The 23,562-nt window shown below is 49.9% G+C and overlaps 1 protein-coding gene across 4 annotated transcripts in view; it reads right to left on the bottom strand.

Annotated features, from left to right (window-relative positions):
• TBC1D1 (TBC1 domain family member 1) overlaps nt 1-23,562 on the bottom strand; it is a 220,152-nt gene that overhangs the window by 1,936 nt on the left and 194,654 nt on the right. For all 4 annotated transcript variants that reach the window (XM_047798075.1, XM_047798076.1, XM_047798077.1 and 1 more), the window contains 4 exons: nt 16,239-16,483; nt 14,225-14,384; nt 7,082-7,251; nt 507-680 (listed from right to left, as the gene is read on the bottom strand). In XM_047798075.1, the coding sequence (XP_047654031.1) occupies nt 507-680; nt 7,082-7,251; nt 14,225-14,384; nt 16,239-16,483 (749 nt within the window). The remainder of the gene's footprint in view (nt 1-506; nt 681-7,081; nt 7,252-14,224; nt 14,385-16,238; nt 16,484-23,562) is intronic.

Below are 23,562 nucleotides of genomic sequence, written 5' to 3'. Positions count from 1 at the left end.
GAGAACCGTGTCCTTCATGAAGCAAATCTCTGTATTTGCACCAGGGACTCATGAATCACAACAGCATGCTCTGGTTTATTCTGTTAGAGGTAGATTTCTGTGGCACTTCCCTCACGTGATGTCACTCCAAGGACAGGTTTCATTCCTGCCTTAGACTCTCCCATCATTACTCAAAGCACAGTCGCTGGCATTTGGCTAACAGCCTCGCAGCCCCCTGAACCTAAGGGCAGCTCTGGGTCTGTCTCCTGAAAGGGTAAGGGCAGAAAACAGCATCTCAGAAAGTTCCAGGACAATCTGACCTCAGCAAAGGGTAATCCGTCTGCTTCCTAACAAAAAGGAACAACTCTCCTGGGCTACCTTTGATCCTAACTACAAACAAAGCAGCAGAGGAAGGGCCCACGGTCATGGGAAAACCCAGCTGGCCGGGGCCTCGGGTGAGCTAATGAACTGCCACACGCTCAGGGTTGGGGTGGGGCAGGGGGGGCTGCCTTGTCAATAGGCTCTACCTGCAGTTGTTCCAGGAGGTCCAGGTTCTGTTTGCGTAAGCTGCTGTTGGTTTTCTCTAACTTGTCCATTCTTTGGTTGTCACTGAGAGGAGAGGAATCGATAAGTTCTTCTTGAAGCACGTGGTACTCCACTTCATAAGCTTGTAACTGTTTAGAGATGTCCATCTCAAACACCTGTCACACACAGAAAAGTCAGCAGGCACTGACAATGAGAAACATCACACAACACTCACACACACACACACACACACACACACACACACACACACACACACGAGCGCTAGGCCATGTCACTGGGCATCCGCTAAGCACCTCCTCTGTGCCTGATATTATTAGTGATAAACAAGGAAAACTCTGCACTGAGAAGGTGATTATAATTACCTTTACTTGGGGACAGTAAAAACCAAAGGCAACAGTAAATACAGGTTTTTCAAAAGCTGAAACCTTATGTTTGAAAAGGCTTACAAAAGTTTATTTTGAATTCCATTTCAGTCCTTCGATCTTTTTTCTCTGAAAATTCTATTAGGTTAGATACATCAACCATGGGTCAAAGAAAGAATAAAACAAAGAATCACGGCCCTAGATGCCCAGTCACCAGGTCAAAGTTTAATTACAGTTCAGCTGGGTTTTCAGAGTTACAAGAACAGCTAAGTAATGGAACTGTTTACTAAAAAACCCTCCTCTGCACATAAGATATGCAGAAATGAGCCAAAACCCAAAGGTCACCCACATAGATGAGTGAATACGAAACAATGCCCGAGCTGCCTGCCTTCCCATAATAGTAACAGTGATTAAAAAACCACTTGTGTGAAAAACAACCCCAAAGTGCCCCAGTGAGTGAGCTGCTCCTGTGTGCACTTTCTCTGGGTGAGTGAGGGGGAGGAAGCGGGCGAAGAGTGGGTCCGAAGGCAGAGGCTGCTGCAGCCCCAGGCACGAGGTTGCGGCACAGACGAAAAACCCCAGCACGGTCAGAATGCACACCTCACGAACGAAATTAGTCTTTATAAGAGCAGAAACTGACGCTTCACTATATTCCTTAAGAAACTCCAACACAGTTAAAAATCAATGAAAAACTCATTTCCTTTGACATCCTATTAGCATTCAAGCTTGAAGGAGTCCTATCTTTTCTGAAATCAATTTTCAAAGTCCATGCTGACTTTCTCACCATTTCCGGCAACCTTATTTTCTCATCTTTGATTTTTCAGCTTCCTGGTTTCCAATTTAATTCAATGGCTACTACTAATTAGGCACAAAAGTCATTCTACGCTGAAAAACTAATAATACACGTTGCATCTGTGTGTCTGCGTGCATGCGTGTAGTTACTGTATTGATCGGACTCTCTGTTGTCCCTCAGAGGGACCACGACATCAGCAGGGATTATCGTCTCCATTCCAGAATCAAGAAAATTGATTCAGAGGCTTTGAGTCAGCCCTTGAATGGGGGCTCCGTTGGCGACTCCCGGAATGACCTTAAGCAAGTTGCCTGACCCTTCCCGGCCTTGTTCCTGGCCTCCAGCGTAGGGGTGGTAACACCTGCCTCCTGGCATCACTGGGGGAATGATGAAACACAAGCTGGGCAAGCTGAGCTGCTGCCCACTGAGCTCAGTGCTTCCACACACCTGCCATGAAAGCCTCACTTTTTGTGTGTGTGTGTGCAGCAAAATTACAAAGGATGCCACATCATGGAACTTCTGAATAGCTCAAACAGTAAAAACCACACACATTAAAACCGAGATTGCCGAGACATTAGTGTGTAATTATAAAACACGGTGTGGAATAAACGTCACACACACACACACACAGTTTTTCTCCCACAGAGAAAGGTTTTTAAATGAGCGCCTAACCTGGAAAACCTGGGGATGAAACCGCTGGCCTTTGATAGGGATTGATGAGCCCCTAAGATAAGCGGCTCTCAGCTGAGGAACCGTCCTGGGTCAGTCATCTCTGCTTAATTGCTTCATTACCCTTGATCTTGCAGTTCTGCCTGGGAATTTATCCCTGGCCATGGCAGTGTGTGGCTGGCCATGACAGGACTGCCATGGTCCTTGAACAACGCTTTTTCACGTCGCTGTATGTTCTTCACAACTGTCATTATAATGACTTCATGGTATTCTACCAACTCAACCGTCAATCACCATGTTAATCCAGGTATCACATGCTGGCTATCCAGTTACTTCAAATTTGTCATACCTGACAACTCTAAACATCCAGGCTTTTCCTGGATTTAGGATTATTGCCTAAGCATACATTCCAAGAAATGGGATTATTGGGTCAAAGGGTACGAATATCGTACTGGCTCATGCCACACACTGCCAAATTGCTTTCCAAATGGGAATAATCAACAACAATGCCGAGAGCAACATAAGAATGTGCCAGTTACAGTATACCCTTGGCATTGGGTATTGGCATGTCAGTGTTTCATGTTGTTCCTCTAGAAAGGTAAAAGGCATTATATGTTATTTAAATTTAAATTATGCACGAAGCTAAACAGTCTCCCAGATATTTGTTTGCTAAGTGAGTCACCTTTTGTGAAGCCCTTTATGTTCTTGGCTCATCTGCTATCGGAGCCTCAGTGTTTCTCTTTGCCGTCCGTGGACGCGCTGTAACGAAGCCATCAACTACGACGGCTGCAGAACAGGCCACGTATTTTCCACCCTCCCCACCCCAGACCCTCCCTCCACCACCTGGTGGTCTCAGTGGCACCAAGAGCTGGAGGGTGGAGCATCTGCCCAGGTTTCGGGGCGCAGTGCCTGAATTGAAACATGACAACAAACCCGTCTAAAAGCTGCTCTGCTTTTTATTACTGCCACACTCACGAGACTCTAAACAAAGCCAGCAGGAAAGCCGCCCTCCCCATCCTCCTGGTGCGGCACCGACCAGCCTTTCAAAAACTAATTTTCAACGATGCACACTCCCCAAACAGCAAGGGCTCCTCGCAAGGCAGAAGGGGCCGCTGTGACTTTGAGGAGCACCTTCTGAACAAAGGAACCTCGTTCAGATTCTGGTTTCTCTCCTCCAAGCGCAACTAGGAAGAGAGCTGTCCGGTGCGTTTCCCGGGAAGCGCCGGGCTTGCCGAGGCCCCGGGCCGAGACTCCCCTGGGGATCTTGGTGAAACGCAGCTCTGACTCAGCAGGTCTGGGGCGGGGGCCGGTTCTGCGGGAGTTCCTATGTGACCTGACGATGGGGTGTGTCTGGGGCCAAGCTCTGAACAGGGCCCCTAGGACACGGACAGGAGGCTCTCTGCCCGTCTCCTGAAGCCCCTGCACCTGCACTTTTCCTCACGCTGAACCCTGAACCGAGGCTGCCCGGGCAGGCGGCACTCGCTGTGATAAGACAACCCTGGCAGTCCTTCTTTGTTTCTGTGTATTCTGAGGGCCTCCCCCGCTTTTGTGAGGGGATTTTTATGGCTTAGTCAACTGACCCTTGTCTCAGTGGCGGCTCTCAGTGTTGAGTGGGAGCTCCAGGGCCCTGTCCTTGGGTTCTCGGCCGACCCTGGGTGCAACAGTGTCCCAAATGGAGTTGAGGCTGCCACCCAGGGAGCGCTCAGAAACAGAGCTGTGGCTATCACAGAGGGCTCTCCCTCCATCCTTCCACACACAGGATGACACGCTCGTCTGTGTGCAAGGAAGGCAGTATCACTTCCACCCTGTGGACTCTAAGGCTGCAGAGAAATCAGGCTGTACCTCGGGCCTCACCCTCAGAGTAGAACTTGAGACTACAGCGCCCTCTGCAGGGAGCGGAGGGGAGGGGCAACGAGAAGTCAGAAAGCCTGACAGAGGCCTCAGAGGTCAAGCTCCAGATGGAGCACATGGGAGGGAAGGCAGGTGGAGAGCTGCCTGTTTCCCAGGAGACCTTCCGCAGGCTGCTAACCTGGACTCAGAGACACATGTTGGGGCCCTACATGCCCTGCCCAATGCCCGCACCTTCCCGGGGAAAGCTGGACCCTCGTCTGGAACTTCTCTCTTGCTCCCGTGCCTTTGTACGTGCTGTGATGGGGGTCAGCCGACTGCAGCCTGTGGACCAAGGCTGTCCCACTGTGTGTTTGCAAATAAAGCTTTACTGCAACACAGTCACTTCATTCCTGCACATTCATGCTACAGAGGCTGAGCTGACCTTATGGGACCTTACAGCCCACAAAGCCTAAAACACTTCCTGTCTGGCCCTCAGCAGATAAGGCCAGCCGAGCTCAACTCCCTCAGCTCCCCACCAGCCCCACTCACTGCTCTCTCCCTGCACGCACCGCTCTCTTGGCCCTTGCACACGCACATGCACACACACTATTGGAGCCCCCACCACACTTGCAATTACCAACTGACATGCTCGCTTTCTGCACTGGATGGGCTCTGGCATCGGTGCACACATGACACTCTCAGCTCTGCCACCTTGGACAGGGTGCAGGGCATGTTGCTCCCTCTGTGCCCAGCGTCCCCTCTACGAAGCTGGGGGTTATGATGCCACGCACGGCTGTAAAGGAGCCATGGAAATAAAGGATACCAAGTTCAAAATAGATGTGTGAAACAACTCAGGTCTGCGCACAAAAAAACTGTCCTCTCTCCAAGCTGTGTCCATTTCTCTACTCTCAATATTTAAAGAGCACCCTCATACCCTTAGTAAGTATCCTTCATAGAAAAGGGGGAGGAAAACAATATTTTGGGGGGGGCTTAACATCCAGGAGGTGACAGCATCAGTGAGGCTGCCTGCCTAGAGCCAGGCCCCAGGTCGAGGTGCTCACTGGTGTAGACTTTGGTTTAGGGAACCAAGGCTCCTGCATTTGCCCCTGCAGGCAAAAAAAACCTCTGTGTGCAATGAAAGCTCTAGAAGGGAGTAAATGCATGTACACATCAGAAAGTAAAGAATCAGAGGGTGGAGAATTCAGTCTAAATTTACAGGTACAACATAGAAAACCTCTGATTAAATGACATCCGGAGGCATGTGGACTTGAGTAGCCGCTAAAGCATTAGAGGTGAGAGGGCCCGAGGCTGAAACCCTACCTTTCCACTTCTCGGCAGTGAGACTGTGGGCCCGTTATTAACCATTTTGAGCCCTAGGTTGCTGGGGGGTAAAACCACCTGTCCTCTTGGGAATGTGGTCATGATTAAATGAGAACGGGTGCATCTATTCAGAGTCACACAGAACCTGGCAAACAGCAGGGCCTCAACAAGCCAGAGCGGTTCACACTGAGAGGACAGCGCCAGGGAAGTAATAGCCTCTCAATTAACTGAAGGTCAAAGTGCAGAGACGAAAAGAGCTGCTCCTTCATGCAGGCAGATGAAATGTGCAGAGACTCAAAGTGGCCCCCAGATGAAGCTCTCTCCCTTTTCCAGGCCAGACCTGCTTCCTCTTCTGGGCCTGGCATCTGAGGAGCCGCAGCAAATGAAACCACGAACCGCTGCATCTGGGTGCAACCCACCACTCTTGGACTATCAGAAATCCTCAGAAGGACAATTATTTAAAAAACATAGCTTTATTTCACGACTTGCTTTTACCTAACTGCTCTATTTTATTTGCAGCAGGTGAGGTAAAATAAGCTCTAGGCTCAGGAGGGGCCTGGTCACTGAATCTGCTGTGCCCAATGCAGGGACTTCTTCCAACGGCAGCTCACCCTCTGCTGGGCAGCTCAGTCCTGCACAGTCAGCAAGCGTGACTGGAGGATTCTTCCTGATCCAGAGTCAAAATCTGCCCCCACTCCTAACCCAGACCACTTAACAACCGGTCTAGCTGCAATCCCCGGGTCACCTCACCCTCGAGCCCTAACGGTTCAGAGAGTGACACATGCACACGTGCAGTTCTACTGCAGGTGGGAACCAGAGGTACTGAAACCACAGGTGTGGAACTGGAGTCTCCAAAAAATCAACAAACTTAGAGAATACACACTCTTAATCACAACTTTGCATCATCGAGTTGTTTTTAAAAATTCCAATTAATGCCATTCAGCACAAAAATCAGAGCTCTCATTTTACAAAAGTCTATGTTGAATAGAAATGTATGTATTTCAGAAAAAAACAACGAGCGGTAAAGCATCGTAACTATAAGAAACTAATGATATTTTGGGCCAGTTGCCACACCTATACACTCACAGCACACGCACACGCAGACACACGTTTAATCGTGGAACAAGGATCTGAGACATGCCTCCCACATGCTGAGCACCGCTGCTCAGGACACCAAGTGGTAGGAAAACGCTTCCGTTCAAAAACAAAGGAAGGAGGAGTTCCCGTCGTGGCGCAGTGGTTAACAAATCCGACTAGGAACCATGAGGTTGCGGGTTCGATCCCTGCCCTTGCTCAGTGGGTTAAGGATCCGGCATTGCCGTGAGCTGTGGTGTAGGTTGCAGACGCGGCTCAGATCCCACGTTGTTGTGGCTCTGGCGTAGGCCGGTGGCTACAGCTCCAATTCGACCCCTAGCCTGGGAACCTCCATATGCCGCAGGAGCGGCCCAAGAAATAGCAAAAAGACAAAAAACAAACAAACAAACAAAAAAACAAAAAACAAAGGAAGGTAGGAAAGAAGGAAAGAATTCCGCGTCTACAGGTCCAGGATTGCTCGCCCATTTGGCAGGGCCACACTAAACCATACCTGACTGATGGTCTTCTCCATCTGCACCAAGCCCAGGTTGGGGAGTGTGCTTTTTATGAAGTCAACTATGGTTTCTAGGTTTTCATGCTGCAGAATCAAGGGCTTATGGCTTCCCAACAGACTTAAAGCCACTTTAAATATGACCTCTGATCCCTGAAGAAAGATCATATCTGAGAAAACAAAGAAAAGCAGAAAGTTAAACCGGAACAGTTTCTGATGAAATGGCACTCCATTCCTTCTCACACATGCAGGAGGGCGGGACAGTGGGAAACACAATCCCAAATTACCAGATCCCAATATTCCAAATAGGGTTGTCAAGATAAAACTGAAATCAATCAATCAGTCAGTGTGTGTGTGTGTGTGTGTGTGTGTGTGTGTGTGTGTGTGTGTGTGTGCGTGTGTGTAAACATTTGGCTAAGATTTTTGTCACAAGTTCAGAAAAAATTCTTTTTTTCTGCTTCAAAAATATATTAAATTCAAACACACTTCATAAGCTGAACTGTGAAAAAGACAACTTTTCATTAGTCTATTTTTCCAGGAATTCTTCACATTTCAAAGGCGTTAATACTAAAAACATATATTTTTATGAGTAAAAGCTTTTTGATAAACACTCTATCTTAATTCCTGATGCTATAAGTGAAAAAAAATTATAAGCCTGTTTCCTCTGCTTTGAAATAAGGGGATGAATTAAAAGATCTCTAAAAACTGTTTTAAAAAGCCTACACAATTGCAAAAGTACATTATTAAATTCTTACAAGTATAATGAATTTTAGAACAATGGAATAGAAAACATTATTCCCTCTGAAGAATTCAAGATCTTTATCAAAGCTATTTTCTAGTTCTTCCACTTTTATTTTCCTTAGAAGGGCTGGCAAACGTTAACAACCTCTCCGCCCACCGACCCCGACTGGCCGACCGGGCACAAGGAGAGCGCGGCCCTCGGCCAAAGCCGCGTCCCGCCCCGCCCCAGGCTCCTCCTCCGAGGAAGGTGAGGCTGTGTGGAAAGAGGCTCCAGTGTCCCGGGGAAGCACAGCGCCAGTAAATAACTGTTAGGTGACTAAACTCAGGAAAATTACCGAACTGGAATAACGATGTCAGAAGAATATAATTTTAAAAGATGGGAGCAGAAATCTAATTAGAGGCAACTGCCAATACTTTTCCTCTCCCTCAGCCAGTATTTCCTCTCTCCCTCTCCCTATATCCCCCTCCCCACTCCGGCGGGCTGCAGGAGAGTGGAAGAGACCAAAAAAGTGCAAACTCCATCAAGTCAAGGAGGACAGAAGCAGTTGAGAGGGAGAATCCTTAGCCTGTGCCTCCCTGGGTGGCTTAGTGTGATGACATGTCAAAGCCATTAAGAAACACGCCATGGAGTGGAGGCTGGATGCTGCTGTGCAGACAGGAGAGGTGTCTCAGGGTGGTTTGCAGATGGCACCAGGGAGAGACCCCAGCACTGGCTGGCCGGTTAGCCAGGGATGCTCTGTGACCGCCACGTGAGTGCCCTGGTGCCCAGCTGGGTACAGCCCCAAGGGCAGCTGCTCTCACAGAGCCCAGGGCCATGCCGCTCCCCCAGCTCCACACTGCTCCTGGTTCAGGGCAGCCCCAGAAAACTGAAAAGGATGGAGGTCTGGCTGGAGGCGCTGGGGAGACAAATTAAAGAACTGATCATACCTTTGAAATGTGAGCTTCTTAGTGGAAGTAGTACAAGCATCAAGGCAGTGCAATGGAAGAATATTCCTATGAAATGTCTGGTTTATAAAATATGCAGTCTACTCATGTAATTCACCGCCGCCAAAAATACTAACAGCTAAAGTAGTGCTACGACTAAGACAAACTTTTAAACAGAAATGTTTTCTAAAACAAAATTAATTTGATGTTTCTTTGGTTTAGTCACTAAGACTTCTTTTCAATATCTGAACATTCATAGCTGAATAACAACTGACAGCAGCTATCAGAATCAATGCCAGGACATTCTGTGCAGGGACCCCGGGGATGGATGGCACTAGCAGACAGTGACCCACTTTAGCTTGCAGTCTTCCATCTCTGCGGGGGCAGGTACCTTACATTTCCGTACAGTCCCACATCTAAGCCAGGAGAGACAGAGTAACTGGGGAACCGTTATGAGCGTAAAACGCAATCCACATCAGCAGTCTCTTCACAACAGGTCTTCCAAGTTTTATAGCTTTAGGATCTTGGGTTTTATAACAAATCTGTTTCAGCAGAGTGCTTCCTGTGATTCAAAACTTTTCCAAACTTTATGAAGAAAACAAAGTGAAGTGTGACGAGGTGGGTTTTTTTTTTTCTTTAACTCTTTCTGGTATCTTTAAATATATATATATATATTTTAATTTGGGGGTTTCTCTGTGTTTAATGTAATGAAAAAGAAACGTTCTTTCCTGATGCTCTTCTCAACACCTTGGGAGCACTCTTCTTATCTGCTGAGAAGTTTCTTTAACTTGACACGCATTCTCATGCCAGGTGTGATACCGGGCACTAGGGACTAAGCCATGAACAAAACAAAGAGCACAAACTGCAGAGACACCAACTACTGGCAGAGCTGTGCCCGGGTGTTGTGAGAACAAAAGGGAAGAAAAAGCCCTGAGGAAAGACGGCTGCTGACCCCAGCCCTGAAGAACCAACAGAAACGACTCCAGGCAAGAAGTGCTCCTGAGCAGAAGGGAAAGGCGGAAACACAGAGAAGCGGCAGAGCGCTCGGCCTGAGCAGGAGCCTGGAGGAGCACGGGAGGCAGGAGTCCCAGCCCGCGAGGGGCCTCCTCCCCAGGCCAGGCCAGGCCACTAGGGCTTTACCAGCACACACCCCAGCGCCACCGAGGGCTTCCTCTTCCCTTAGTGGGTGGGCGCCCTCCTTAGCAGGAGGTGATGCAAGGAGCCCCAGGTATGAGTCTGAGCCTTGCAAGGAAACACTAGTTAGCTTTAGAGAAAGAAAAGCCACCTTCTCAGAGCCGCTGACCAGACCACGCAGACTCCCAGCAGCAGACGTCCCACGTGTGCTGCCAGCCACGGAGGCCAAGGCACCCCTGGAGGCCCGGCCACGTGCCCAGCCTTCCAGCCCGTGCTCTGCAAGAATGAGGCTGGGAGAGCTCAGTGCCAGAAGCTTCTGCTGGACTGAGGAGGCCCCAAACAAGGAATTTCTTTGGGGACACAGGGAAGGAATGTATCTGAAGGGTTGAAGGAAGGAGCCCTGAAAGCTTTGCTGAGTGGAAGGGGCCCCTATATTTACCTGACTACACATGGGGGCAACATCTAGATCCCTTAAAGGCAGCTAGCACTTTTTTCTCCCCCTGGAAATTTTAAAAATTGAGTAATTTTCAGAAAATAGTAAAGTAAAATGTTACCTATAAACCCATTGTTCCAACCCAATTTTTGTCATTTTTACCCATCTCCTAATCCTTACACATTTATATATATGGAATTTTAAAAAACTATGATCCCCTTGGAAAAGTGAGGTAATTTTCCTGAAAATCACTGCCCGGGGAAGTGAGCTCTAGGCCTTCGGGTCAGGTGGCAGCGGCCCAGCTCACAACCCTGTGGCCAGTGTCCTTTCTTCGCTCCTTTTTTAGGCCACTTAGAAACAGGCAAAGAGGTTTATTAGGCAGGAAACAGAGGGAACCTTAAATTCAGCTGACTCCACCACTTTGCAGAGAACACCTCAAATAACTGTTTTGTTTTGAAGACACTTCAGCATCCCTGTTACTGTGTTAACGCGGACGGGGACTCTATTAGAAACTCCCCATGATACAAGAGTGCAATTTCCCTTTGGGGGAAAATGATCAGTGCAAGTACACAGCCAGTAGGTGACCTATTTATTCAGCATCTCTTTTCCAGCCACCTCCGTCTTTGTCAAGGGCAGTCCCCATCCTTAACCTTCTCGGGAGCTTATAGTCCCTCCAGCTGTGACACCCCCACACTCCTGCCAGGAACGGGGAAGAGGGAGATGAAGGATGATGACAGCCTTGCAGCAGAACAGCACAGACAGATTCTGCAAAGACTCCCTTTATCACCCCTGTATGACGCTACCGTGAGGAGCCGTCTTTCCTGGCTACCTAAACACTCTTGTTTTCCAGTCTATTTTAATCCTGAAGACTCTCGGAATCCTTCTGTGCTTTTGTCAAACCATCAACTTTTATATTCCACCTCCTCTCTCATCTACTTGGCAGCATATCCTATAGAAAACATCAGGAGCCTAATAACACTATAGCCACTGTCTCCAGCAGGAGCGAGCCAGGTCCTATTTTTCAGACTTTTCCCCCCAAAGTCTGAAAAATGACATGAGAAGGTGAACGGAACAAGCACCTCTCCCAGGACCCCTCTACACCCAAACTGGAAAAATACAGGAGGAAGTGATTTTACACTGTATGACCCCCAAGACGAAAGGACTGGCGTCCAGAAAGTGATTAATACCGTGTGTAGGTTGAGGCACTGGCCTCATTGGCAGCTGTCCCTCCAAGCAGCACATGCTTGATTCGAGGAAAGCTATTCATCTAGACATGAGCTATGCCGACTGCAAGCTAAGGGTCCTTTACTTACATGTGAAATATTTAGAACAGTTAACAAAAGTCCATTTGTTTTTAGGTTTTATCCAGGGCTAAAGGCTTATAATGAAATGGGCTTCAGGCCAAAAAAGCCTACAGTGTATGAATGGCAAGCTTTAGGATTTTAAATGAAAGCTACCCACTTTCATGACGCTAAGTCACCAATCTAAATATAGAATTTTTTAAACTATCTTCTCTGTGGAATCTAATAAGATGGCTTGCTTTAAGTGCTGATAGATGGAGTGGACTGTGCCCAAAAAAAAAAAAAAACAGACTTTTTTTTTTGCAAAATGACATTGTAACACTTCCTGCCTACAATCTGAAGAGCCCTTGCAAGCCCTCAGCTGGCTGGAAACAAACCCACTCAGTGCAGCGGGGGTCTGTGGGGTCCAGAATCACAGAGACTGGCATCTTTATCCACAATGTACAAACTCCAGGACCCGCCACTGACGACATAATACTCAGAAAAAGACCTTGTTTTACTGCTTCGGCTTTACTTAGGCAGTCGTCAGGATGAGCTTCCGAGAGTTCCAAGTATTGTGGGACAGGAGGGCTGTCATCTCCAAAGCAGAGTTTGTCTGTCTGTCTGTTGCTAATACCTCCTACCCACATATGCAGCCTGAGGACTTTTTCCCAGAGCAGTGCGGCCCTAGAGCCCGGAACTCTGCAGCAGCAGCTTCAGGCCTGCCATGGGCCTCGACACTCAGGCCGACCCTTTCAGCCCCTCCAGCTCAGCCTCCTTTGTAGAATCTTGTGAGAATTACAAACACTGTAATTCGATGTGTGAGCTGTTTTCAAACCCTTTAATAACACTCTCCCTTCCCCTTTCACTCCTCACTCCTCCCCATTACCCTTTTGAAAACATACAGTAAAGAATCGGGAGAAAAACGATTTGACTTCCAGAGCAAAAAAAGTACAAAAAACACAGGATTGTTTAGAGAGAAAGCCTGACGCCTACAGCTACATAGCGTGTAGCTTCTGTGACTGTAAACTAAAGCAGAAAATTTTGAGTTTTTAAAAACTATGGTATAAAGCCTTTGAAATCTCACAATTCATTTAACCAAAAAGAGAGTGTATAGTATCAATTATTTTCAGTGCTTTTTTTTTTTTTTTTTTTTTGGTCTTCTTAGGGCCTCACCCACGGCATGTACAGCTTCTCAGGCTAGGGGTCTAATCAGAGCTAGAGCCACTGGCCTACACCACAGCAACACAGGATCCAAGCCATGTCTGCGACCTACACCACAGCTCATGGCAACACCAGATCCTTAACCAAGCAAGGCCAGGGATCCAACCCACGACCTCATGGTTCCTAGTTGGATTAATTTCCACGGTGCCATGACGGGAACTTCCACAATGGGATATTCTTTAAGAGTTCTTGTGGCCTGGAGTTGCCTCGTGGTGCAGCAGATTAAGGATCTGGCACTGTCATGGCTGTGGCTCGGGTTCCATCTCTGGCCCAGGAACTTCCACATGCCACAGATGCAGCTGAAAAAAAAAAAAGTTCTTGTGGGTAGAAGTAAATGATAACAAAAATCTAGTACTCTGGGGGGGAGAGGAGAAGACAGCTCAGTGCCCACTTACATTAAAGAGCACATTTCAGGATTTTTAGAATCCAGATATATGAGCCCAGCACTGCCTGAACTCTCTCAAGGTCTGTGAATACTCCCTTAAGATGCTAATTCTGAAAACAAACCCAGAGTACAAGAGTACAGGCTTTTCAGCCATCAGGGGACTGACTATAAATGGTGCTTTAAAGCCACTTGGTGTGTGCTGACAATTTTTCAATAACCTCTTCCTCCACAGTAAAACAATGAAAAGAATCCAGGCTGTCAGACCAATGATTTCACCCTGAAGCAGGGAAAGTGCCCTGAACAACAGCGGCCTCTGCTCACTCGGCTCCTGGCATCCCTGCCACGCCAAGGCGGCTTTTAAACTAATTTCTTAATCAGAAGCATAACAAGGCAGTTTTGCAGCTCTGCGTGGAAACCCTTATTGAACTTTTGACAGAGACCATCTTCTTGGAAAGCCAATCAAGCAAATGGGAGATGGTGGGAAATGTGACTGGCCTAGGGTTGGTGGGGGGGCCATGGAATTGGGAAGGCAAGGCAGGGGTACGTGAGGACAGCCCGTGAGCCAGCGACACAGAGGTGCCTCCAAGCAGAGCCAAGGGCAGGGGGAGGGGAGAGAGAGGAGGAGGAGGTACAGAGGAAATCCAGAAAGAAGAGGGGCCAGGGGTCAGCGTGGAAAAGTGGCAAGGAGCTGTCAGTGGGCAAGCCCCAGGCCAGAGAGGCACAGGGCGTCCGCTCAGGAGGATGGGGCTGGGCCCAGCCTTCAGGATGTCTGCCCAAGGAGAAGCCTGTTGGGGCGCGTGGAGGGATTGACTGAAGTCCACGAGAAGGCCCTGGTTCTCAGAAGTCCAGAAGGCCCTGAACCCCCAGAACCTGCTCCTTACTAACTGGGAAGGACAAATAACGCCCTGTCCTCATTGAAGATAACAGGCATAAAAGCAAGAAGAATTGCCGCGGAATGACCACATAGTTCTCATCCGACGTGGGGAAGCAGGGCGCTGCCAGACAGGCTGACGCACACTCACCAAAGACTCTGGCAACGAAGCCCAGTGGGAACTGGGAGGCAAAGACGGTGAGGAACCAGGGCGCAGCGTAGAGGCTGGGCCCAATCTCGTGCTCCTCCAGGTGATTGTACAGGTCTCTGTGGTAATCATGGAGCAGCCTCGAGAGCTGGTACATCTGGACCTGCAGGGACAAGCGCCAGGGTCACAGTGAGAGATAGGTCCCCCCCACCCCCCTCACACAGGTCAGAGCCCTACACGGCTCCTGCACACATGCATGCTTGCAGGGCTGGGGTGGGCTCTCACGTCGGGCCTCCTCCTGCCACCGCCTTTCACTACTGCTCCCTGGTGCTCCTTGGCCAGGAAGATCTACACGTCAGTCTTAAGGGAACGTTTCATAAATTCTCTTACAAATATACATTCTTAGCAAAACTCAAAGCCAGAAAGAGCCAGTCTCTCACCAAGACGGAAGTGAGAACACAGGCTCTGCAGAAGGATGGATGCTACCGCTCCTGCTCTCTTAGTAAGTTCCCGCTGAACCCCCCCGCCCCCCAGGTCACTGAGAGGCAGGACTGATGTGACTTCTTCAGGGAAGTTAAAAGGAGACGACAAGGATTCATCCCATGATGGAGAAAATCAATTCCAAGTGGGCTGAACTTCAGCTCCCGGAGCTCCCTCTTCAGAGCGACGTGGCTGTGGCAAGCAGCCCAGGCGGGTCCCAGGGCTCAAGTGGTCCTAGAACCAGTCCCGACTGAGCCATCCCTGGCCTGAGCGCAGGGGAGCAGTGACCTGGAGAGAGTCTACACGTCGGACATGTACTGCCGGCCTGGGAAAAACTGTGTCCTGGGGGCCAGATGACACGCTTCTCTCAGATACCAGCTGCGACTCTTTCAGATCAAAAAATGTAATCACCAGGCCACCAGCTCAAAGACAGTGGTGTGTTATATACTAAATTACATAAATCTAAGAAATTCCGCTCTCTCAGATGGCAGGTGTGCCTACATTAACCATGCTGATGGAGAGCGTAGGAAAAAGCCAGCAGTACGTGTGGAGAGGGTGATGCAGACCAACCCCTTCTGGTGAACAGACAGTTTCCTTCCATGAGATTTATGTTCACACGGTCCCTACATGCAGGTAGAGGGGAAAGGATTTCCAGCCACATCGTTTGGGGCTCTGGAACAGTCCATGACTCTAACCTAAACTTTCTAAGGCTCCGAAAGCAGACTATGTTGCTGGTAAACAGACAAGTAAACCCAAGTTCCAACACTTGGAAATATTCCCAAAGCAGGATCCAGAGTTCTCCCCCACCTTAAAGGAGGGGTAGTAGCACTGGACACAGTGCCGTGTGGGGTTTCTCCTGACATGACCTGCCACCTGTCACCTATGCATTCAACATATACCAACCAGGTGCCCACTTCATCCCAGGCACTGGCCTAGGAGCTAGGGGTGCAGCCCCTCTCACGGTGCACGCCAAGGAGAGCCAGAAAACAACCGGGCCAATGAATAAGGACAGAAGACAACTCCAGGCAGTGCAAGTGTTCACACAAAAGGACTGAGACAGGATCACGTGATACAGCGAGCAGAGTGGAAGTTGGGGGACACGGCGTCAGGGTGGACAGGTGACATCTGAGCTGGATCTGGGATGACAGGGGCTGGGGGTGGGGGTGAGACCCCCGGCCAAGTTAGCAGCAAATACCCTGGGGGGATGGGAATCAGATCACCTGATAAAGGGTCAAAGGAGGGCCCTGGAGTCAGACAGGCCTGGCTTTAAATCCCACCCCTGCCACCTGCTAGCTGTGTGACCTATTCAAATTACATAACCTCTCTGAGCCTTGCCCATCAACAATGTCTTTCCAAGGGTTGAGGAGATAAGTGCATGTGAAACACCTGGTGTGATGCCTAGCACAGGGGACGTTCTCAGCAGTGACAGATGTTACAGGGTTAACTCATGGTGGGAGAGCTCCTTAGATACACCGGAAAGGGGTTAGTAATATTTTTAGCGTTTATCTTTATCAAAGACAGAAGAAACGCTCTCTACCTGCAAAATAATCATGTCCGGCCGGTACTGTTTCCGCAGTCCCATGTCAAACATCAGAAACTTGAGCATGTTAAACGCCTCTTCTTCACCCATGTGAAGCAGCAAAATGCCTGCTACAAAGCTGAGACCTTGGCAATAGCCGACTTCCTGGTCTAGAAGCGAGTAGGCCTTCAAAATGTTGTAAAGCGACAGCTGCCCTGCTCCGAGCTGAGCAGAGAAGTACGGGTGTGTTGGAAAGGTTCGCCCTGTGAAAACAAAACACACTGGTTGCAATTTTTAAAAAAGAAAGCGTATTGAACCAGAAACCCGACGTGCTTCAGGCTAAAGCAACAGACCTTTACAAGTGGGATCATGCTATAAATCCACTCTGTAAACCAGGTCAGCTGGTCGTTCTTGGAATAATGTTTTCAAATAAAAAACTCAACAGTCATGATTTCAGATGAAAGAGAAGAGAACTGCTTTTAGGCCTGCAGAGATCTGGATTTCAAACTAAAACAGAACAATCTCTTCCTCTCAAGAGGATCGGAGTTGTGGTTCTCCACCCAACCCCAGGCCAGCACCACGGCCTGGCCATCAAGCTCCCTGGTCAGTCTGCACGACCGCTCAGTTCCCTGCAAGCGCTCCAGGCCGTGCACGCGTCTTTCCTTCTTTCTTTTTTTAAAAGGGAAAACAGGGAAAGGGGAAAGAGGAACAGGATGAGAAAGACTGGAGAGAAGAAAGAACAACACGTTAGTTTATTTATTGATTTACTGATTTATTTTTAGGGCTGCACCTGCGGCATATGGAAGTTTCTGGGCCAGCAGTCAAAACAGAGCTGCAGCTGCAGGCCTACACCACAGCCACAATAATGCAGGACCTGAGCCACATCTGCAACCTACACCATAGCCTGTGGCAACACCAGATTCTCAACCCACTGAGAGAGGCCAGGGACCGAACCCACATCCTCATGAATACTAGCTGGGTTCCTAACCCCCTGAGCCACAATGGAAACTCCTGCACACACATTTTTGCATCTTTACACCACAGGCAGGGCTTTGAAACACACTGGGGAGGGGCAGGAGTTTTCTTTTACACAGTTCCCTCTGATAAAGGGGTTAAATAAAAAGCTCTCAATATACCAATTTCCACATAAACCTGGTATCCAGAGAGTCTAAAAACTGTGCAGGAGGCTTCCGTGAGTGATACCTGTCGAACCCCGCCTCCCCTCTCCTCCTGGAATGTGGCTGAAGGGGAAGTGTGTTTCCAGCGGGCAGAGAAGTGCCTGATTAAAGTCATGCTCAGCTGGGGCCACACCAGCCTCATGGGGATCAGCAGAGGCACAAGTGCACGGAGGCCACAAGGGAAATGTCCTCTTAATTACCTGGTCCCAGCAAAGGGAGGAGGACACACTCGAGTTCCTTCTCAGCCCCGTGAGAAAGCATTTAATCAATCCACATCCATTTACCTGAATTGAACTTTGGGGGACGGCAATGGTCTAACAACTTTCCACATTTCTTGTCCTGTGCTCCCTTCTTTCATGCTGCTTTATTTCCCTGCAACAAGTCTCCCCCAAACACCCTGCACATGTCACCCCAGGCTAGAAGGCAATCGGGAGCTCCCCTGCAGGGCTCTGCACACTCACCTCCCCGCCTACCCTCCTGGCTTCACACTCTACTCCAAGGTTAACCCAGGACCTGTGCAGGGCGGGGCAGCAGGGTGCCCAGCTCTCCGAGCCCCACTGGGCCGCATGTGCCAGCATGAGCGGGCGTGGCCATGCCTCTGCGTGTGCCCCGCCACAGCAGACAACTCAACTCTAACATGAGCCCCACACGCAACCTAACAGCTTCTACTGGTCACGTTAAAGAGCAACAGGTAAACTTGATTGGAAAACACTGTTTGACCCAACATTTGCAATACTGCTACTTCAAGATGTGATCAACATACATGTTATTAACAAGACATGCTGCATTTTTTCCACTAAGCCTTTGAAATCCAGTATATTCTTTGTACTGACAACACATCTCAATTCAGACCAGCCACCATCCAAGTCCTCCACAGCCACATGTGGCCGGCGTACTGGAGGGCACAATATATGCTTCCCTCAGGTTTTCAAGAGGCAGAGGGCAGGACTACACAGGCAGCACTTCACTCCGTTACCCCCGGCCCACCTCTGCTCCAGCCCAGCCTGCACCCCATCTCCACTTTCTCTGGGTCTCAAATACAAAAGGTGGCAGAACACACAGAAGTCATGTGGCATGGAGGGACACCAGGAAAGGTTTGGTTGTGTTTAAATTTCACCTATTGATGTGAAGCATTCCTGATCAAATGCCCTCTCGTGTCAAAAGTTACCCACACGGGAGTTCCCGTCGTGACGCAGTGGTTAACGAATCCAACTAGGAACCATGAGGTTGTGGGTTCGGTCCCTACCCTTGCTCAGTGGGTTAACGATCCGGTGTTGCCGTGAGCTGTGGTATAGGTTGCAGACGCGGCTCAGATCCTGCGTTGCTGTGGCTCTGGCGTAGGCTGGCAGCCACAGCTCCGATTCAACCCCTAGCCTGGGAACCTCCATATGCCACAGGAACGGCCCAAGAAATAGCAAAAAGACCAAAAAAAAAAAAGTTACCCACACGGAAATGAGCTCATGCCAACCTGCCTGCTGTGGAGGGGAATGCTGGCATTTAAGCCTCACGAGGTTCCTAAGAGGAGAAGCCTGTCAAGCTGGGAGGGACGTGGCCACTCAGCAGCTGTCAGATTTGGGGGCAGCGACTTCCCAGGTAGTCACACTGCTCTGTGCTTAGCAGAGTCCTGAGCTGGGCTTAGCGCTCTGGAAACTCGCTTAATAACCGCTGAACAAGGAGGTCTGCATTTTCATCTGGCAACAGGCTGTCCTGGAAATTAAGTACCATCTGGAGGAGGCAGTCTCCGTGGGTGGCTCCGGTCACCTCCCCACAGCCTGGCTACCAATCGTATGTTACGTGGAAATAAACCTTAGGCCACGCTCTGCCAAATGTGACCTCTGTTAGCAAGCCAGCACGAGACAGGAACCACACAAGAACTTCTCCTGCTCTGTCCTCAGGCCTCCAACAGGCAGCTCCTGGGAGAGTCGGTGGGAGGAGGGCACCGCGGCAAGAGCCAAAGTCCCCCCCCCGCTTCTTCACCGAGAGGCCGAGCCCCCTACCTCCGCAGTGAAGGCGTCCCAGGAGAGACGCAGCTCCTCGGAACAGAATGTTCTACTTCCCTCCTCACTCAGCATCTCACACGCAGTACCCTGCACGAGGCACTTAGCTATGTTTCCCCATCACCGTGTCCTCGCTGTGACCTTGGGGGCTTAGCTAATTCCTTGCAGCCTCTACTTCTCCCCTGGAAGCGGGACCGTGCCTACTCCCTGGGGGCTGCTGTGACGATTAAATGCAAGGAGGTGTGTGTGCCCGGCCTGAAGCCTTACACACGGCTGCCCCTTAATGAATAACGGCCACTGGGGTGGGACGCTCAGATGACCACCAAGCCTGCTCTCTGAGAAACAAGGCTATTGATGTAAAAGTCATTCTCAAGCAGCAGCCACAATAGCAGACCTGCTTCTTGCCACGAAGACTGTTCAGACTAGAGCTGGGCTTTTGGAAGTACTTACATGAAGACAGCGATGGAACCACTCACCTACCTGGTGCTGAGAGCTCCCTCTGTGACAGGACTGTGCTAAGGAGCTAAAGACCAACACTTTCTCTGCCCTTAAGAAACTCACAGTCTGGTGGGGAAAAGAGACAAACCCAGAGAATTCAAATATTTATTGACCCCAGGCCTTGCACAGGGCGCTCTTCCGGGATTCTCACGAGCGGGAGACAACTCAAACTACTGATGCCCGGGGCTCTCCTTCCCACATGAGGTGGGCTGGCCAGGGCAGAGCGCGCGGGGCCGGGAGGCTGTCTGGAGGAAGGGACTCTTCGGCTGAACCAGGCAGGGAAAGCCTGCCAGGCAGCAAGGCCAAGGCCCCCAGACCTGGGGCTGCCAGCAGAAGGATGGATGGGAAAGAGGCAAGGGCAGCAAGCTGAGCGCTCTGACACCAGGTGGAGTCCTGCCACCAGCCGGCTCAGGTGACGAGGGAACAGAGACATGAGATTCTGCCCTAAAGAAATCTCAGGCGGCAGCCTGCGAGACACCCCATGTGGGTGGAATCCAGAGGATATGAGCTGGGACAGGAGTCAAGAAGCCGTCACAGGAGACCAGGTCCTCATCTAGGAGAACAAAACGCTGGGGTGACGAGCAGGGCTGGGATCCGGGTTTGCTCCTGAGCCACTCCCAGGACGAGGAAAGGGGGGAGCGCAGACTGACTTTGGAGTTTCCAACACAGAAAACGGAGTGGTTAATCAAAAATAAGAATTGATCAAAAAAAAAAAAAAATTGATCAGAGTTCCCATTGTGGCGCAGTGGAAACAATCTGACTAGTATCCATGAGGATGTGGGTTCGATCCCTGGCTTCGCTCAGTGGGTTAAGGATCTGGCGTTGCCGTGAGCTGTATGTAGGTCGCAGACATGGCTTGGATCCTGCATTGCTGTGGCTCTGGCGTAGGCCGGCAGCTGTAGCTCTGATTGGACCCCTATCCTGGGAACCTCCATATGTCACAAGTACGGCCCTAAAAGAGCAAAAAAAAAAAAAAAAAGATCAAGAAAAGAATATTTGGGATAGAGAGAAAAAAAAAACTGGCAAATCTATGTTTGGACTAAAAAAGTTTGGGGAATTTCTTATAATTCTACAACCTTTTGACCAAAACTCTTGCGGGAAATGCATTTCACAATTTAAAATTTGTAAATTTTAGAAAGGTAACAGTGTATTTATTGTATACTACATAAGGATCAGGGCAGCAGTCGATGATCAAACACATTTAGAATTTTACAGCAAAACACAAAAAAGCCACACTAAGGAAAACAGTGAGCTATAAGTAGCCTCACGGCAGTTCAAGTCAAATTTTGCCCCCAAAATAGTTTAGGACTCAGGACATTTTGCCAAAAATAAGTTACAGAAAATTTGTGGTTTTCACAGCTTTTTGGCTTTTGGAATCGCAGATAAAAGATTATAGACCTGAATTAATTTCTATTAAAATTTACAAATTAGGTGAGAGAATAAATCACAGCATATTTTTAAGGAAAAGCACCTTTTCCATTTCCAAGTGTGCAGCGTGTATTAGGCCCGGCAAGTGCTACTCAGCTCTGCTCCCGGAGCATGCGATTTTATGCACATGCAATCAGGGTACCCTCTAGACAGAAGGCATTCGTGAGGGAAGCGGAAAGCTAAGGGGCCTTTGTGAGGAACAAGTGGGCTTTACTCTAGGAGCTGGTTTCACCGGCCCTCAGACACATGACAAGGAGAGCAGTCACATGGGTGCAGGGCGAGGGCCCTCGGGACCAGGGCTGTCTCACTTCACCCGCTGCATGAAGGGCAGACTCTGTGCTCCCCCTTTTTCAGTAGCTGAGGGGGAAAAAGCACAAGCTTTTTAGAACTCAGCTAAACCTCTTACTTAAAACATACGACATATGAATGGAGAGACTCTTCCCAAGTGGATCTGTCCCCAGGGCACTGTGGTCAAGGGCTAAGGGCACAGGCGGCTGGGATGGGCCATCTGGCCTCTCTGAACCTCAGTTTCCTCTTCCTCACAAAGGGCAGAGGGTGGGCCCATGGGGCTGGGAGAGCACGACCACTGCAGGGAAGGGCGAGGCTGGACAGCCTGCCAGGGGAGGCACCAGGGGAGCCTGCCAGGGGAGGCAGAGATGAGCAGCTGATGGGGTGGGGGTGACATGGAGCCTGAAGGGGGTCTTCAGCTCACTGCCCAGTGTCCCCCACGGCCTTCTGCGTGGCCACGAATAGACAGAAGGCACAGCCGCAAGGCAGAACGCTGGGCAGCACAGGCTGTCCACCCAGGACAGAGAGCCAGAGAAGTGAGAAGGGTCACGAATTACCTGAAGGTGGCAGAAATGGGTGTAGCTGGAACCTGGCCTGAGGGGGAGGCAGGTTCCTGAACTGAGGCCTAAGCATGATTTGCCAAGTGTCACCTGCTACCCGCCTGGCCAGGTGGGGTCAAATCCGACAGCACTTCTCCACCTGACCAGAGAGGGGGAGGCTGTGCTGAACTGCAGTGGACACAGCCAAGAAAGACAGAAGCCACACTGGGTCCTAGAAGGGACATGATACAGGGACAAAGATGGCCAAGGTTCTAGAACTTTCTGCCACTGAGCAGCAGCCTGTAACTTGGGCAAAACATGTAACCTCTCTGGACTTCAATCACCACCTCCAAAGTGATGATATGTGCCCAAGTTTATTCATGATCGTGTAAAGCTGAGATCCAACAAAGCTAGAGAATTTAGTTCACAAAAGTAAAACTATGTCCAGCTACAAAGTCTGTCATTCTCACTCTCTGGAGGGAAGAAGAAAAAAATAATAATAATAATCTTGTGACGGCTGATTAGATTAACAACTAATTTCAGAAAGTAAAGCAAAAGGCAGGAAAACAAAAATCCATGAAAACCCAAAATACATCCAACCAACAAGCACTCCGATCTTCTGGCCAGGATATGGACAAACCGTAACATGACTTGTTTTTGCTCTGTCCTAGACACCTTTGTTGGGCCCGAGTCAGCCTCCGTGTAGACTAAACAAAAAGTGTAGACAAAACAACTGACTTGGCAAATACCACCCTTGGTGAGAGGTGAGGGGAAACAACAGGCAAAGCTGGGAGAGCTTCTAGGTGAGGCCTCCGTGAACCCGCTGAGCAGAGCCAGAGCCTGGCAGGCAGGCCACCTGGTCCACAGCCGGGCCCAGGCCAACTCTCGGGTTCATGGAGGGAGAGAAGGCAGGCCCTGGAGGAGGCTGGAGAGAGGCACAGAGGTTATCTGGAAAAGGCACTGCTGGCAACAGGGCTCCCCTGGGGCCTTGGGAGGCACTGGGAGGGCATCAGAATTGGGGGCCAGGCCTGGCAAAGAAGGTAGAGAGACGAGGCCAGCACTGCCAGGCAGGAGGGGCTGCAGCTGGCCTTTGGAGGTGCAGGGGGGAGAGCAGGGATGGAGAGGACATGAGTGCAGCCTGGGCCTGTCGCGGGGGGAAAGGCCAGACCTCAGCTCTCACAGACCCTGTGCCAACTAGAGGAAAGGTGGCTGCACACACAGCTCCCGGGGGAGAGCCCTGCTGAGGCCCCTGTGCTGCCGTGGCTTTTGCTCCCTCCGCAGACAAGTGACTGCGTCTGAGCTACAAGAACAGCGGGAGGAGGCCTTCCTGCAAGGAAGGTAGGGAAGAGGCCATTCCGAGGAAACGCATCCCGCCGCCTCCTCCCACCCCAGGCAGAGGCCGTCTGCACCCTCC

The sequence above is a fragment of the Phacochoerus africanus genome, chromosome 10 (genome assembly GCF_016906955.1).
Source record: "Phacochoerus africanus isolate WHEZ1 chromosome 10, ROS_Pafr_v1, whole genome shotgun sequence".
NCBI lineage: Eukaryota > Metazoa > Chordata > Mammalia > Artiodactyla > Suidae > Phacochoerus > Phacochoerus africanus.
The sequence above is the reverse complement of the archived record's forward strand: the minus strand, read 5'-3'. Positions and strand labels throughout refer to the sequence as shown.